This window comes from Centrocercus urophasianus, unplaced genomic scaffold (genome assembly GCF_019232065.1).
Source record: "Centrocercus urophasianus isolate 14NV4802_14NV808 unplaced genomic scaffold, USGS_Curo_1.0 seq_18, whole genome shotgun sequence".
Taxonomy (NCBI): domain Eukaryota; kingdom Metazoa; phylum Chordata; class Aves; order Galliformes; family Phasianidae; genus Centrocercus; species Centrocercus urophasianus.
Window position 1 is genome coordinate 25,276,138 of NW_024884733.1, and position 17,727 is coordinate 25,293,864.

At 41.2% G+C, this 17,727-nt stretch overlaps 1 protein-coding gene across 5 annotated transcripts in view; it reads right to left on the bottom strand.

The window, feature by feature from the left end:
* DAB1 (DAB adaptor protein 1) overlaps positions 1-17,727 on the bottom strand; it is a 127,015-nt gene that overhangs the window by 45,021 nt on the left and 64,267 nt on the right. For all 5 annotated transcript variants that reach the window (XM_042819955.1, XM_042819957.1, XM_042819958.1 and 2 more), the window contains 2 exons: positions 6,211-6,350; positions 4,323-4,421 (listed from right to left, as the gene is read on the bottom strand). In XM_042819955.1, the coding sequence (XP_042675889.1) occupies positions 4,323-4,421; positions 6,211-6,350 (239 nt within the window). The remainder of the gene's footprint in view (positions 1-4,322; positions 4,422-6,210; positions 6,351-17,727) is intronic.

The following is a 17,727-nucleotide window of genomic DNA, read 5'->3' on the forward strand; positions in this document are numbered from 1 at the left end:
GAGATTAACAGGTCAGCAAGATGGGCAAGATGTAGAAATCTAAACCCATGATTGGGTCATATCACAGCTGTAACATGAACTCACCAGAAGAGAACTATCTGAGGCCAGCAGGAAGAGTGAGAGTAGATGGCCAACACGATATACACACACCATTTTCCTTTCTCAGCTTCATATTGAAAGCCTGAAGAAAATGGCTATGGATTAAATTCATAAAACATGAGCACCACACTGCAATACTTCTTCGCAGCACGTAACAAAGGAATTTTACAACACAGGCTGTGGCCAAGCCCTGTATTTTCATCAAGATATGGGTTGGTGTCACTGAACAACTAACCTCTCCAAAGTGCCTAAGAAATCATGAAAATGAAACTCGCTCTTTGGGTGACAAAATAAGAGGAGTGGGTGAAGTGGTTGGCATCTTAATAGATTGGGTCACAATCCATAGTTTATGCTGTTTCAGACAAATGAGGTACTGATACAGGTCTACCACACTTTTTGGATGACAGAAGAATCTGGATATTTCACCAGTAATAACAGTTTGTAGAGAGATACACATTGCAGTGTATTCAAGTAATCTGTCTATCCCTGAAACCGAATTTTACTTTAACAGAAATAATTCCTGACTTAAAGCTTAACAGTATATTTTTGCCTTTGTCATATTTTTCTTTCACAGTGTCTGGGCTTTCATTAACATCAACAGAATTTTGCAGGTAGAGTATGAATGTAAAAGTATACCTCGTTACATGAATGTAGGAGAAAACGGTTTCCTTACTATTTTATACAATTAAAGTATTGTTTTTGAACGCATTTTGGAAAGTAACCTACAGTAAACAAAGATTTATTGTAACATTAATAAACAATGAGACAATTACAGCCTCTTTACGGAGACCGTATTAGTCATGCGTGTCTAATGAAGCATTACTAAGCTATCACAGCAAGATAGCCTGATGTGTGTGATTAACAAAATAATACTCATAAATAGCTAATGAACAATGATGGGCCTTTAAAAAATTTGCATATCCTGCTATGTGGAGTTAAGGATTTTGTTGCTTTCGCAGTGCTGGAGATGTATTACAGTGCCTCGTGTCTGTGGTGCAAACTCACAGCAAATCCTCCTTGTAGCCTTCTTAAATAAAATCTTCCCAAATATTTTTCCATTTTCAACCTAACCTCCTTCACAGATAAATTTACTCAAAGGGCAGAATTCCTGATGGCTGGAAAAATGGTATGATTAAAATCAATACTTTTTGATGAATATTAGGTCTGGAACCTATTAGACCTATAAAGTGCAGGAGAAGAAAATCATGCTTATGATTTTCAGGAATAGCCCGACTACAGCCCTTCATCTGTAATGAATTATGGAGCAATTCTCCTAAGTCATTTGTATGAAGTCAGCTATGACATTGCCAATTTTTAAAAATTTGCTAGTTTTGAGCTACAAATTGATTTTTTATTGTGATAAATTAAAATCCAATAGTAGCACACAAGATAGCAAACATAGAGAAGCCTATATTTTTTCAGAATATTTTTCTCTTTTTCATATCTCGTCAGGCTGCCATTGTGGAAGACATGACACCAATAGCTAATGATAAAAGCTAGGAAAGGGCATCCTAGAGAGGTAGGCAGCCTTAAAAGAGCACTGTGAACCAAAACAGCATTCTGGGAATCCCAAAATTGCAGAAAAACACAGCTAAGGGGGGAAGCCTTGGCAGGGGGTTGGAGGGCAGTGAAAGGAGAAAGCAAATGCAAGATTACCCAGGCTGTTACATATTAAGGGCATATTTTATTCCCTGTTGCACAGATCTCAACATCGGATTCCAAACTTTACAAACTATTATGTGGCCAATCAGATCTATGAGCACAAACTGTGACTTTTTTGCAGTTCCCTTTCCCTTCCTTCCCAGAACAGCAAACATACACGCCCAGTTTCACCTGCTGGAGATTCTCCCTTTCACCTCCACACTGAGAATGGGATTATCACTACCTAATTGCACTGAACTTATTTTGTCTGGGGATGAAGCTGATGGTACGGTGACTGTGAGGAGCTGGCAAAGAAGTCCACGCAAGCCAGCTTTAAAAGCATGGAAATGAAAAGCACGACGCTCCCGCTTTCAAAGAGTCACGTTAAACCTGCTGGAGAAAGCACCCCACATCCCTTTGTCACAGTCCTATTTCAAAAGTGACAACCCAATAGTCCCGTACATCACTCCGGCAGCTCAGGGGCAGACATTTGGAAGGTGGATTTAAAGCTTTCCGTCTATGGCTCAGTGAGTGAGTGACAGCGCTGCTCTGAGGATGATATAGTTATGTCAGATTTAGAGTACAGGGTGTCAGAGTTATGAAATCTTCGAAGGAGACTTGTCATGTCCCCACCTCACTAGCTGCAGATGCGAGCGAGCAGGAATGCTGCAGGAGAGGCAATCTGGCTGAACGACAGCTTTATTTCTGAACGCATCCCTTTTCTCAGTGCCACTTTTATGAAAATAAATCCAACGTTTGTGAAACACTCAGAGATAAGTGCCACAGGACAGGTCTGCCTCTTTCTTCTTTTTTATGTTCCCAAGAGAAGACTAAAAGGAAAGTAACAGGCTGCCTTATTGCCCTTTGCATAGGGTGCGGTGAGGCACCAGTCTGCACACAAAAGAAAAAGAAAACAAAATAGTGGATATATTGTTGGTGGAGTGAAAACTTTGCTCCATGCACTGAATGAAGCTGGTGTTCTCTGACAAAAGGAAAAAAGAAGGCAGGCTATCATGCAGTTAAATACTATCGTAATGTCTACATGCTGGAGGACTCAACCATGACTGCTCTGCCAAGCCCCAATTCTGACACTTCCTATCCTCTATGCACAGGCTGTAATCTCAGCAATGTTCTCTTCAACACTGCTTTTATATGATTACTTTACACATGCAGTACACAGCACATTCCAAACGAGCTCTTCATTACTAACTGCTTGTATTATGTATCAGTGAGCTCAATGACATTGATTTTCTAATAATATAAATTAACTGGCAAAGATAATTTCATCTATCATCAGTAGGGTTTTATTTCTGGCATCATGTTAAATAGTTAATCTTTCAAAAGATTAAATCAAGAGCCTTTTAAAATTCAAGGCAGAGCTTAAACTGCTATAAAAATCTTCTTAATTAGGATTAAAACAGTTTGTGTGTTGTGCCTTTGTGTCTAAGTAGTATAATGTTTTGCTTAGATTTCTTCTTTCAAAGCAGTTAAAAATAACCAAACATGTTAATTCTGTGGCAAAAACTGCACCAGACAGTGTAGTCTGCATCTTGCTTGACCCAATGCTGCAGGAAAGTGGCTGCTTGGTAGCCTCAAAGTGCATCCCCAAAGTAAAATACACCGTAGACCTTGGATCCCATCCAATATACGTATTTTTCCTAACAATTATGTTTAAAATACACCAATTCTCACGTTTACTGCATATCTTACAAAAGAGCAATGTTGCTGCTGACAGAAACATCATAGAATCATAGATTTAATAGATCTCTTGCCTGGGTTACTGACACAACCGTAATCTGAACTATGGGACAGCTGTAGACTGCAGCAGCAGTGGCTCTTGGATTTTTGTGTACTGTTAGTCAAGGCACAATGGTAACTCACATGGCCTGTTGGACATAAAATAGATGAGGGAAAAGGTCCCCTCCTACTCAAATTATCCTGCAAACCCCAACAAAGTGTGTGCAGCTCCTGCTGCCCTTCCTCTTTGTCTTCTCTATTGGGAAAACAAGCTTCACTCACCTGGGTTTGCCCACAGCTCACCTCAGCTTCCCATGTCACATGTAGCCCACTCCAAGCCAACCTCAATCCTAAACCTTTATGAAAAGACCCTCAGAAGTCATTTGCCCTCTGCTGCTGAGCAGCCTAAAGCAGCACCTGGAGGAGCAGTGGGCTGGGCCCACGATGGATGAGGAAACCCCTATGGGTGACATTACCAGCCTGCAAACAGTATTTCCAAGAAGCAATTTTGGAAGCTGGCAAAAGGAAAACAAATCACTCCCTGCCACTTTCTGGCCTCCGAGCTGTGAGTGTTGATGCCCATAAGGAGCATTCATGTACTCAAGTAAATTGTTCTGCAGAAGTAGCCAGGACAAAGCTTTACAATAAACCACATCCCCATGCTACACTTTACAACTCAGTCATCTAATGGCTTGTTCTGATATATGATAACCCTTTATCAACCTTGTCAGAAGTTTTATGTGTGCCTACACTGGTGAGATATTACTGCACAGCGAGGAAATACTTTTAAAGGAACATCCATGAATAGATTCAATTTTGTGCCACTGTATGGCTGTTCTACTTACCCCTGTCTTTTCGTCGAAGATTTTGATTCCACCAAAGGAGACTGTTAAGAAGATTTTTTGTTTATGCTCTCCTTTCGAACGGGCCGCAGCAACAATTCCCTGTTGAAACAAAAAATATTTGGGCTGGTTTCATTATTCTCCTGGTCTTGTTTTCTGACAGGTGCCCACAGCAAAGCATATGTTGACAATTCATCACCTTTCCAAGAATACTTCAGGGCTCTCCAGGAACAGTACCCCTTTACTTTTGGTCTTCTCCCTTTTCTAAAGGCACCCATCCCTTTTATGCTACCCAGAGATCACTGCAAGCATGCTCCCACTTTCAATCCCTATATTAGCTAATCCTCTGTGGAATTTGTTTTCTTGAATGTTGAAGTTCATTTCTAGTGCACTTCTTCCTGCTCTAAGCCATTCCGTTTTCTCTTTTTCTTGCCTTTTTTTTTTTTTTTTTTTTAAGGGAACAACAACAAAACCCACAATGAACAATCAGTGGGGAAAAAATTCCCATGACTTAAACTCACTTCATGGGTACACACTTACCTGAAGTAAGCAAACTGAGTTTTTTACAGAAGCAGCAGCAAACTACACCTCGACTGTAAAAAAAAAAACCAACAACCTGGCAAACATGGTTAGTTTTGCTCATGATCTCTGGCTTTTCCTTTGAAAGTGAACTTGCTGATACACAATTCATACATGACACTTCCACAGCCTAACCATAAAAGAAAACCCATTTCCACCTATTCGGGAGCCCTGCTGCCTTAATCAGTAACAGTGTATAAGATGAAACATTAAGCAAATTAAACAGCAAATAAAAATGTTCCAAAATGTCTTCAAGCCTACTAGAGGTCATTGTTTCCCTTGCATAGACATGAATATAAAAGAGAACAACTGACTTGTCAACAGACATCCCAAAAATGATTCCTGACCTTAGAACTCCTGCTGTTACACACTAAGTTTCTGGTACTCCCAACTTGCTATGCTGCCTTACATACCAACATGATCTTCTAATGCTCCCTTCCCTGTTTCCATCATCTCAAAATACTGCTCAGAACCACCTCACCATTACACAAATGGGTCTCTGGCATCTTGGAGATGTGGAAATAATATTTCCACGGAGGAAAGAAATACAAAGGCTCGCCCAACAGAACAGTGCTAAGTCTCCCTGATTGCTACTAGCAACTATGGGATGTTGTGAAATATCCAGTAAGCCATCAGAAAGATAGAAATTGATAGAAAAGATAGTTAAGCCTGTAGTGCGTCTTTTTGAACCTCTTAATTTTTGATTTGTAAATTATTGACCACATCTCTCTTTTAGATTGTTGCAGTATAAGATGCGTGGCGCCCTTTGCTGCTTATTCACAAACAACCACCTACACTTGCCTGCTCCACAGGACTGGAACCCATTCTCTGTCCTCTCAGGGTCCAACATCATATTTTGTAACTCCTTAATCCCGCTGTTCCATATCTGAACCTTACAGCCCACACCATTATTCCACTCTTCCTGCCCACCCCAGCAGAAGGTAATGGTTAAAGGGAAGGCTGGAGTTCATTAACAATGTCATACGCAACAATCTCATGTATTATTATTCCTTATATTCTTTCACCTCTCCTTTTGCATAATAAAACCACTCAATTTGCAGCTGTGTTGTTTGCAATTTGTGGACAAATTGCAGCGGTGTCAATCATGAATAACTACTGAACTTTGAGACAATGTATTAAAATTAAACTGGGATAAGCAGTACCAGCCAGGAGTTCATGTAAAATTGACTGATTTCAATACATAATTAACCAGAGCGTGACTCAGTGTCACGAATGGAGAATGAGCAAAAGTTCAAGCTGAAATGCTCTCCCCATCCCTCCCAAACATTAAACACTGAAGGTTGCACTGCACCTTGAGCTTCATCATGGAGTCCTGGCATAACTTGTCTCCCCGTGCGGCTGAAACCTCATCGATCCCAATCAGCTTTGCTTTGTATCGGACACCGTCACCTTTAAACCTCTTTATTAAAGTGGCTTCGCTGCGATCCTGACCTGAAAAGACATAAGGGAAACAGTGACATTTGCAGGCAAATAAACGAATAAAAACTCCCAGTTAAGTAGTAAATCAGATCCAGCACCCACCTCAACGTGTGAACATTTGAATAAAATTAGAAGAAATGTACTAGTTCAATAAAACCTTTTGACCTTATTGCCTCACACGAATTCACAGTGGAATTGTTGCCATACAAAATCTCCTGCACAAAATTTGCACACAAATTAGGTTTACGGAAATAAGAGATAAGCCCGAATCAGACCTGACAAATCTGAACACTTCTGATCTTCCCGGGTTGTTTTAATCCCAATACACTTGAGAATTCTTCATTTTGCAGACAAAACTCTCACAGAAACATGCTGCTGTTCCCTCGCATTACAACTTATCTAACCATATCAGCAATAGTCAGGCTGTTATCATTTCAATAATAAAAATACAAACAATGTTATTTCCTTCAAGAATACTGCTGCTCTAAAACCCACACAATAAACACCAGCTCCTTGTTCTATTCTTTCTGTTGGTAGACACATACAAAGGGCCATCACTAGCAGCGCTGGCTCTCATACGCTCAAGCTGAGAAGCTGAAAAATGGCATGAGATGTTTCTTAATAAAAAAGCAATCACAGGTTAATAAAGCACAGCACTGATAGGGTCAGCGTACATAAACTACTGTGTGCAGACCAGATGAGTACACAACCACGGCACTACAGCGACGCATGAAAGGCATTTTGACTGTAGGAATATGAGCACTTGTCATGCTTTGGTTCCTCATCCCCAGCAAGTGTCTGCAGAGGGGTTTGTTTTGTGTAATCAGTCTTCCTAAACATGCTTAAAGATGCTTTTGTCTGCTGTCTTTGGATTTTTGTGCTAGAATCTGAAACAAAAAGCAGCAGCAAGCTGTAAATATTTGCAAGCAAGCAAGCAAGCAGCTAAAGCCAAATACCTGCAGCACAAACAAGCAAGCAGAACTGGGACATCCTAAAGAATTGGACATTTTTGGCTCCCAATGGATTCCAGCAAAATAACTGAACCATAGAATGGCCTGGGTTGAAAAGGACCACAATGATCATCTCGTTTCAACCCCTCTGCTATGTGCAGGGTCGCCAACCACCAGACCAGGCTGCCCAGAGCCACATCCAGCCTGGCCCTGAATGCCTCATGGGATTCAACGAGGCCAAATACTTGGTCCAAACACAGACCAATGTTGCATGAATTTATACTCCCATCCAGCCATAGAGCTCACCTTGTACTTCTAGGTATTGTAAAAGAGGAACAAGAAGCTAGTTTTAGACAACTGCATTTGAGAATTAGGGCCCTGAACATTCTTCAAACTCATTCCTAATTGGACAGATTGAAGCACAGAAAAAATACTACTCAAAGGAACAACAAAAAAAAATTAATAAAATCTGCTTTGGCACAAATAGTTTTTGATAAGTAGGACAAAATTAGAAAAAGCTCTTTTGTTTTGCATTTCTATTAAAAAAATCTTTGCCAGCAGGTCAAAAATCTTTGCTAGCTTTACACACACACCAAAGGGGATGAACAAACCTGGCTCAAAACTATGGAACTGAAATTTCTACCATCTCACCATGGGAAAATATAGGTAGCATACATGACTAAGATAGAATACTTCTAAATCAAGAGCTTCATTTGTCTCTCCTTCACCCAGCACACAGCACAGTCCATGCTGTGAACTAAGAAAGGGCTAAATGTTTGTTAAACATGCTATTTCAAGCATGTTGAGGTCTTGGAGTGTGTTTGAGCACACAAATACCATTTCATTCAATGACAAGGATCTGCCCAGAGCAATGTCCTGATGCCTTATTTATAATTCCTAAAAATAAGGTAGCTGAGAAGGGATGCTGTGCTAGTTCAAGGGCCACCCAACTGTCTCCTTTGATTTATTCTCGCTCCTGCTCCCTCAGAAGGAAATAAACAGCAGGTTGAAACTTCATGCTCTCACATGGTATTTAAAGAATAGCTAACCAAATGAAATAAAGAAACAAAATGCCACAAATGAGGCACAAATGATAAATCTGAAACTTGAAGTAATGTTAACAGCTCGCCTCAGGGGAACACCAAGGCAGATGTTGGCACTGCCAGCCAGAATTGATGAAAAAACCCTTTCCTCTTTCAGCCCCCAATGTTGGGCAGGAGGGAGAACATCTGGAGACACGACAAACTACAAGGATCACAGTGGACTTTTCCCGTATGCCTCCTACACTTGCAAAGATATCCTGTTGATTTGCAGTAAATAAAATTCAATTCCAGCAGCTTTCTTGCCAACAATTTTCAGCCTTACGTCTTCATTATAGCAGAAGGCAGCTGTTAGCTAATAGTAATATCACTGTGACTCCGTGCACGTAAGCACTGCAGAGTGCTTCCTGAGTCATGATAACGAGCGTGCATTCACCCACTTATTTGAACATTTATACTTATTCCAACCTATGATCTATTTTTCAGAATGAAAGTAAATCTATGACATTAATAGCCCATTCAAACACAACGTATGGCTGTGTTTGCCTACGCACAAGCCTCATGTTAATTATGACCCAGATTAAGTAGGATGGAGTGGTTTGGGGGATAAACGACTGGAAAAATCATCAACCTGAAAACGATGTCGATATTTTAAACTGTGGTGGAAACTGCAAATTACTAGAGACTACAAATTCAGCCATAAAAACCCTTGAGCATATGTCCCATGTAAAGCCTGGAGATGCACATACGCACTGCCCTCTGCTACGAACTAGCCATCTGCAACTTGTCTCTCTCCTCGCTGTATGGCCACATCTCCTCCATCCACGTTCACACTGGCTTTCCAAATCCTTGAGCTGCAGTTTGCACCGGAAAGCTTTCCACCATTCATTACTAGACAACAGTTTAGAGCAAAATTAGAACACGTGTTTAATGACAGGTACTTATTTTTATAAACATGTATTTCCTTAGGTTTCCATTTTAGGGTGCTTTTTTTGACTATGCAAACCCCCATACTCATTGAAGCCACAGTAGGTGAGAAGTTCATGTGCATCTCAGTTGCCCACCATCCCCTGTACAGGAAGGGATCTTCATCAGATGACCCAACACCATTAGCCCATTCTAAAATGGATTACATTTCATTACCTTCAAGACCAATGGTTACTGCCCAATGATTTGCTCTCGAACTCCTTCACAAATTACTTTCATGAACCAAACATCCCAGGCACTTGTTTGCAATCAAACACAAACATCTCACCATCCAGAAGGAAACCAGAACTGATGCTCAGGTCCCGCACTGAGAAATGAATGCAAAAGCAAAACGAACACTAACAACAATGTCACACAAACTCAATTTAGAAAGGTAATGACTTTTAATTAGTAAGCATGCCACTGTTGACATAGGCAAATAAACGTTTTGTTTGCAGCATATGGATTTGTGATCCTCAGAGGCACTTTAAATGTAAATGTCTGGGAGATTATTGTATCTACTCCTCTATATGCCACTGCTCCCCTTGAAGCCACATGCATTCCAGCCGCAGCCACCCCCTGCTAAGCAGCAAACATGGCCTTTGCTGCAGGGTTGCAGCTTTGCACTTGGATTTGTGCAATCCTAAGAGCACCACAAATCCCCAGAGTGCTGTGATGCAACGTGGTCCTGTGTTGGCAGCTGAAGCAGGGAGGTTTCCTATTGCAGCAGGTTTAGGGTACTTTATCGATCTCAATAAATCTAAAAGTAATAAACGAGGTTTTAAATATATTCAATCATTTTCATCCAAGGCAATATGCCTTAAGATGCCTTCACCAAACTACAGACAGACTTGAACCCCAAATCCAAAGTACTCAACCTAAGTGCCTCAAGTACACTCAACCCCAAGATGTGACTATAAACTAGTTCTCAAAGCCCACTTATGTAGTCCAAGAGGAAAATGAGGCAGAAAGTCCAGCTCTGAACAGCCTGGGCAGAGTGCTTGAAGATGACTCACCTTCACCTCAATACAAGTCCAGGACCAGACTGTAACAGCTCTCAGCCCCACGGAGCATTGAGCCAGCAGTGCAGTAATATGCCAACATGTTGAGCAACCCAGGGGACTTGTAAGTAAGGGTATTTCACAAGCAGAAAAAAGAAAATAAACCAGGGCATCGCAGCAATAAGTGCACTGTTGCTTTTCCTGCATGCTCTTCTAACATACTACGTATTCCTCACAGCATCCAGCAATCTAAACCAATAGCCCTGGAAATGGCTATATCCTTTATTTAAATGTGTGAAGCCCTCAGGGTATAATCTGAATTTCTTGATTTTATGACCGTAAAATATATAATGATATTATCACCAAAGTCAATAACATGCTCCTGGCAATCAATTCGCTGAAGAACAACACACCGGTGTCTGTTATTTTTTCTCCTTTTCTAACTAATAAACTGTCAAAGTTGTATTCATCACACATTCAAATTACAAACCTGAAATAACACCGCCTTAGAACTCACAGGGCTGCAAAACAATCACGCCTGTGCTTATAAACAGCCTACATCTTCACAGGGACAATTAGCATTTTTATAGCACCGGTGCAGAGGAGAACACAAAACACTGCAGCGCAGAGTGACCTCCAAGACATGGCACAGGCTGGAGAGCCGTGAATTAATTGCTTAGTGAGAGATGTTTCCCATTAGCTGTGCCCCTATTTCCACGTATGTATTTATCCACACTTCTTTGTATTTGCACATATGCATACGCACACTGCACGCAGCTTCATTTGGTAGCAATTACCTAAGAAAATTCATGGTAATTTTAATCAACTACAGATTTCCCCAGGAAGAGAAAAAAAAAAAAGCGCATAAGTAGGTGTTAAAGAGAAAATATTCACACATAATTATATGTACCTTTCAGTACAGCAGCCACTGAGAAGCAGTTCACAAAAGAGCCATGAGCAGCTCAGACAGGCCCCTCTCCTTGATGGCACATTATTCTCAATGGTTGCACAGAACCACAGTTCCAATGCACAGCACCCAAAAAGAAACTGGGACTTGATGGTGAGATCGCAGAACCTTGGGAACACAACAGTTTCTTCACAATGTAACAGATAGCAATTCTACATAGGATGTTTAAACTAAACAAATACATGCCCAAATCTAAGGTAAGTACCTCTTTTCTATGTAGAAGCCTTTAGAAAAGTCTTGGTTACAACACAAGTTGAACGTGATGGAGGGAAACTTGTCCTTTCCCCGCTCCAGAGTGATACTGGTAAAGGTCTGCAGTACCCCGAATGCAGTGCCTGTTTTCCAAAAGAGCAGTGATGCACTGGCACTGCTTCCCAGGCAGTGTGTGGGTCATCATCTCTGGAAGTGTTTCAGAACCGTGGGGATGGGGCACTGAGGGATGTGGTCAGTGGGCACGGTGGGATCAATTGGGCTTGTGGATCTTGAAGGCCTTTTCCAACCTTGAAGATTCTATGATTCTAGTTTTATGTTGCCTAGTTAACATTGAAGGGACAACTTCGGAACCCTCTTGGGAAGTATTTCATTAAGAAAGTGATGTTGCAAGGTATAAGAACATAAAGCCTCATCAAGCTACCTTTTAAGCTTCCTTCTGTCCAGAATCCCACCTCCTCCTGTGAGCTGCCCTGTCTGGCAGTGCTGGTGGGACCCACGAGCCTCCTCATTGGGCAAGGAGAGGGAAACCTCCCTGCTGCTCTGCTGGTGCTTCCACTCAGAAAAAGGTAAAATGCCCAATTTCAACAGCAACGCTAACATTTGTCTCAAGTGCAAACACAGAATATTTTTTGGGAAAATGACAAACCATTTAAAGAGGTGAAATGGAAACCACTCTATAGGCTCAATGAACTCCTATTACGGTTAAATTTAAAAACATTGCCTACAATTTTAAACACAGATAAGGGCTCTCCAGGAAAACTCAATCATCACTCAGACTATCATCTCAGCAGTATTTCCCAATTGTTCAGTGCTGCTATTCACTGTAACCTCCAACTGAGAGACTTTATGGCTCCTGGCACCATTAGCCTGTGAATTACAGTACTCAAAGACACCTACACAGCCCCACTCGCAGAACCAAGTTTACTATATAAATAAATAAGATGTTTCCATAGTATTTGCCGTCTCTGATCAGAGCTTTATGAGCACAGATGTCATTCACAAGGTGACAGCAACTGTGCCTGCCAAGTTTTTATCTTAACGTGCTGTATCTACATGAGCTAGTACAAAACAAGATGGACATTTTACTGTCTCCAAAGCAAAATGGTTGAGTGGAATAGATTAAATTATTTCTTTATAGTGCAAGGAATTACATGTGAATATGTCAAGAGAAGAATTCAATTATTTACAGAGAAGGCCTAGGAATAAAATAACGTTTGATTAAACTTTTGGACAAATCTCAGTGCTAGGAAGGTTGGGGAGAGCACACTGGGGCTGACAGTGACTGAGCACACACGCTCCATGGGCAGATGACAAAGCACTCGTTTTAGATTTAGCCAGAAGGCTCACTGATCAATTTTATTTTCTTAGATGGTCTTTGAGATGACAGTGTATGGGCACATCATCAGACACAGAAATGACCAAAAGCTGAATGTAATTAAACTTCCTTTCAGCCTCCATGCTGTGCAAGTCTTCATAAATCTCCAAAAGCCATTTTGTAAGGTGCCTTTCCACAGGCTGCAGAAGCAGCTAAAACCCCTGCTATAAACTGAAATACGACACTGCAATAAAACTTCATTTTGAGGTAGTAGCCTTGCTCAGCGAGCTCTAGGGAATGGACAAAAGTGAAGCGAGGAGAAGTTGGTGGTCCATTTTCTGCGTAAGTAATCGAGATAAAAATTAGGATTGCAGCACAACTGGAGGGGATGGGAGAAGAGAGTTTTCTGTGGCTTTTCTTTCTTAAAATACAGAACTCTGTGTGCTTTGTTCACAGAGTGTTTCAAGCTCAGGCAAATGTTTAAATCAAGCAGACATCAAGTAAATGTAGCTCTTGGGAACACAGGGTCATCAACCAGTTCATCCCTTACCCATCTTGGTATGGAATTGCATCTTTCTGGGACAAACAACTTTGATTAAAGGTGACTGAAAATATTTGCTCCATCTCTGCGTTGCTGTGATCGATTTTACAGTAATTTTTAATTAGGGTTAACAAGCAAACAGTTTTACAGGTGTGCAGTAAAAGCCCAGATGCTTTGAAAAGAAAGGGGCACATCAGGGCTGCACCAATATGGCCAACCAGAGCAGCCAGCAGGCAGAAGCTGCTGCCAAACATTCCCATAAAGGAACTTCAGAGTAGCAAGGAGTGGCCATTTCAAAAGGTGCTGAGAAACCATGTGTCATTTCCCAACCAAATCTGAACTGGTGGCGGAAGCGTAATGTGAATTGCAATTGCCGCCTCTTCCAAAATTCCCCACAGCAGCTGAAATATAGCCAAACCAGTTAAAAAAAAAATAAATCTTTTAAAGACAAACATTTTTGTGTGTGAAGAGGCAGCAAGATTTGCAGAGCTACTGAATTCACCTGGCTCTTTAATCCTACAGTAATCAACAAAACCCAAGTCCCTGTTAAGGATCTACCTGCATCTGACTTTAAGAATGTGATTTGCAAGAACATTTTTAATTAGACTGTAACTAATCCAGGACACAGACATGCACACACTTACACCCAGTGCCCCAAAGTCACATCGAGACACATAAATTCACAATTTACACTTCAAAGCATACAAATGCATTCTGTTGATGAGTCTATCCAAGAATTTCGTTTTTGTTATGTATGATGAGAGAAAAAGGATGGAGAATCAGTTCACTTCCTACAAAGGCCAAATACTTGTGCTGCCCTAAGATAAATGTTAATTCTCCAAGACTGTAAAAAGAGCAAGCGAAGAAAAGGTTACGCTCTGATTAGCCCTCCCAAATTCCTCACATGTTCAATAAGAGACCAATTTATTCAATTACATACATTAAAGTCACCAAAGAAAAGAGCAGGAGCCCTAAACAACTAAAGTCACTGATCTACACTTCAGCCTCTCTTGTCCACAGCGTGGTCTTGTGATGCATGAGCACTTTGTGCACCTACAGAAATAGGTCAACGTAGAGGGCTGAATATCTGCAGTTTGCTCTGCAGAGTCCATGCTTCTGTCCCCTGACTGACTTGGCTCACCTTTGCAAATGATGTGTCACCAAAAGCAGAGCACTTGCTTCCTTAGGAACATCAGTCTCAGGCAGCACAAGGCTCTCCTCCATGGTCTGCTATGAAGCTCAACCCACCCCACAGAATTATAGACTCTTTTAGGTTGGAAGAGGCATAAGGTCATCAAGTCCAACCTTAAACTTAGCATTGCCAAGTCCACCACTAAAACATGAAACCATGTCTATAAGCACCACATCTACGTGTCTTTTAAACACCTCCAAGGATGGTAACTCAGCTACTTCACTGGGCAGCCTGTTCCAATGCTTCACAGTCCTTTCATAAAAGAACTGTTCCCTAACATTCAATCTAAACCTCCCCTGGCATTACTTGCCCTCTCATCCTATGACCCGTTGCTTCACAGAAGAAACCAATCCCCACCTCACTATAGCCAACAACAGGTGGTTGTAGAGAACTGTAAAATCTCCCCTGGATTTCCTTACTCTAGTCTAAAACATCCCTGTTCATTCAGCTGCTCTACCCAAGACTTGATCTCTAGATCCTTCACCAGCATCGCTGCCCTTCTTCGGGCAGGCTCCAGCTTTTCAATGACTTCCTTGGAATGAGGAGCCCAAAAGTGAATGCAGTGTTCAAGGCACAACCTCCTCAGTGCCAAGTCCTTCCCTACTCCTGCTAGCCACTCTGTTTCAGACGCAAGCAAGAATGTTGTTGACCTTCTAGGCCTCCTGAACACACTGTTGACTGATATTCAATGGTTCATCATCTACTTTGTGTCACCCAAACAACGCTTAGGTTCCCATCCCACCGAGCAAAGACTCCAGCAGAAAAACCACATTGTGTGCCATATAATCATAGAATCTTTTGAGTAGAAAGGGATCTTTAAGTGCCATATAGTCCAACTCCCCTTGGTATACAGATCAATCAGGATGCTCAGAGCCTGGTCCAGCCTGTCCCTGAAAGTCTCCAAGGATGGGGCTTTCATCACCTCTCTGGGCAACCTGTTCCATGCTGTGACATCAATGTCAACCTACAGGACTACTCTTCGCTTTACTTGCTCTGGCATAAGTGATACTGGCCATTATGTCAGGGTTTATTGGTCATCCCAACGATATGGGTATAAAGCACAGTTCTGCACGGTGCAGACCAATAACTCTGGCTGAAAAAGCTGAGTCCAAGGCCATGATATTAGAGACAGCACATGGCCTCTGGGGGAAATTAGATACCCATGTTACAAAGCCTTCTCTAGTGCAGAAAAAGGGAAAGCATAAAAATGACATGTTAAAAATGCACAGTCAGTAGATTTATAGGAAATATTCTATGATGACATTAATTCAGTAAGAAAAGCAGCTGCTATTTATTTTCCATGGGCAAACGGAAATACCAGTATTCACCACATGGCAGTCAACAAGAAAACATAATGCTATTTCCCTCTTGAAATTGTTCACTTTATGCAATCCAACGTTTCAGGGAGAAAATTATTTTCATTTTGGCTTCCCACTGCCTCTGCAACATCAGAGAATGTCTCTCCCTGTTGGAAAAACAATAGGAGGCAAAGAGAAAAGCAGCTTTATTTCTGAGACTTTGGGCTAAAAAACACCATCAATTTCAAAATTACAACAGTGGCAAAGTGCTTCTTTCAATCTGGTCCTTTCATTTTTGCCTCCTGCTGCTGTTCCTATTGTCAAAGTGGCAGCAGGAGGCAGAAATGAAAAGACTACTGCAGGCAATCACCCCATGGCAAAAAGTTAATAAGAAGTGAAACACCCCTATGCCAGAACAGATTCCAGAAGTAAAGTACTGGGGTTTATGCCTCTCACGTGTACGGTGCCATGGAGGACCAGCACACCAGGAGAGCTCTTGTTTCTGGAGCCACACTGCTCAGGAATCAACCATCAAGATTTGAGGCTGTTGCTCAGGAAATTAAGAATTAAAGAATTAGCAGGAAAGTGATAAAAATACAACAACCCCCAGTAACAACAAAACCCACTTCAAGTAACAGGAAAGGAAATCATTCAACTTGGAAAACCTGCAGTCATTTTTCAAGAGCAGGTTGAGTTGTAGGGGCACAAGGTTCCTGCCAACCTCAGCCATGATGGTTGAATCCAAAAAAGTCTTGGGGGTGTGCAAGTGGAAACAGGCAAAAAGGCAAAGTTCAACTGCTTTGTGCTACCAGAATTTCTACAAAGTTACACAGTTTAACAAATGTGCTGCTCTTGAAGATCAGTACCTACAGTTTCTACACAAGGGCGGGAGACCACCATCATTCCAAAGCTGAGCAGTTCTCTGCTTTGATGCTGCCTCCTTAGCGCTCCCAAGACTCTATCTGCTGACAGGTGACCTAAAGGATGGCCACATCTTATCCTTATTGAGAGATGTCTGTGTGTCAAAGGTGCAGTTTGACCTTTTTATAGGAAGTTTTATGTTGTTGGAATACACCAAGCTAGAGAGCAGGACTTGTACCTCTGTTTGTCCCCCACTGAAGGCCTGAAAGAGAATATATTTGCCAAAATTATACACGTATTTCTACTACCTTTGTAGTAATAAGAGTTCATTTCAGGAAAGCAAAGTCACATTCCTCTGAAGGCCGTGGGAAAAGAAGCATGAACAAAGTTGATTTTGTCTACAGAAGCTCCTTCAAAGTGGAGAAAACAACTGAGAAGAGAGAAGAGGAGCTGATGATGTTGATTTTGATTGATTTGATTGATTTCTTCATTGCAAGAATTGTACAAAAAAAGGAGAAGGTTTTCTTCACGGAAATGAGGCCCAGACAGTTACCTTCCTCCCATTAAAAAGAAAAAGCAATAAATGCACTACCATTTATTGTGCTAGAACTGAACAACAAAAATTTATGGAGCCTGAAAACTATATTCTATGCAAAGTGAACCTAAATGGCTTCAGCACCTGCACTGGTATTTTAAAATAAAGGAAGATGATTGAAAAAATAAAAATCCATATAAACTCCGAGGAAGGAGTGTTATATTAACTTAACCTGTGCAAAATTCTTGTCCTATTAACTTTAAGGACACGCAGATAAAATCAGTCTGCTGAAATCAACACAGGCATTAAGAACAGCCTCGGGGAGAAAAATAGAATCTATTTATATCATTAAAATATTGCCAGACTTCCGAAACATTAATACTATTTCTTGTGCAGTTCTGATTATCTTCAGAGGAGCATCTTCTGTCTGCTTGGTGTGAGACTCCAGTTGTTTGATCACTGGCACCATAAAACTGCTCAGGCTATTTCTAACACAGCAGCATTTTGTGA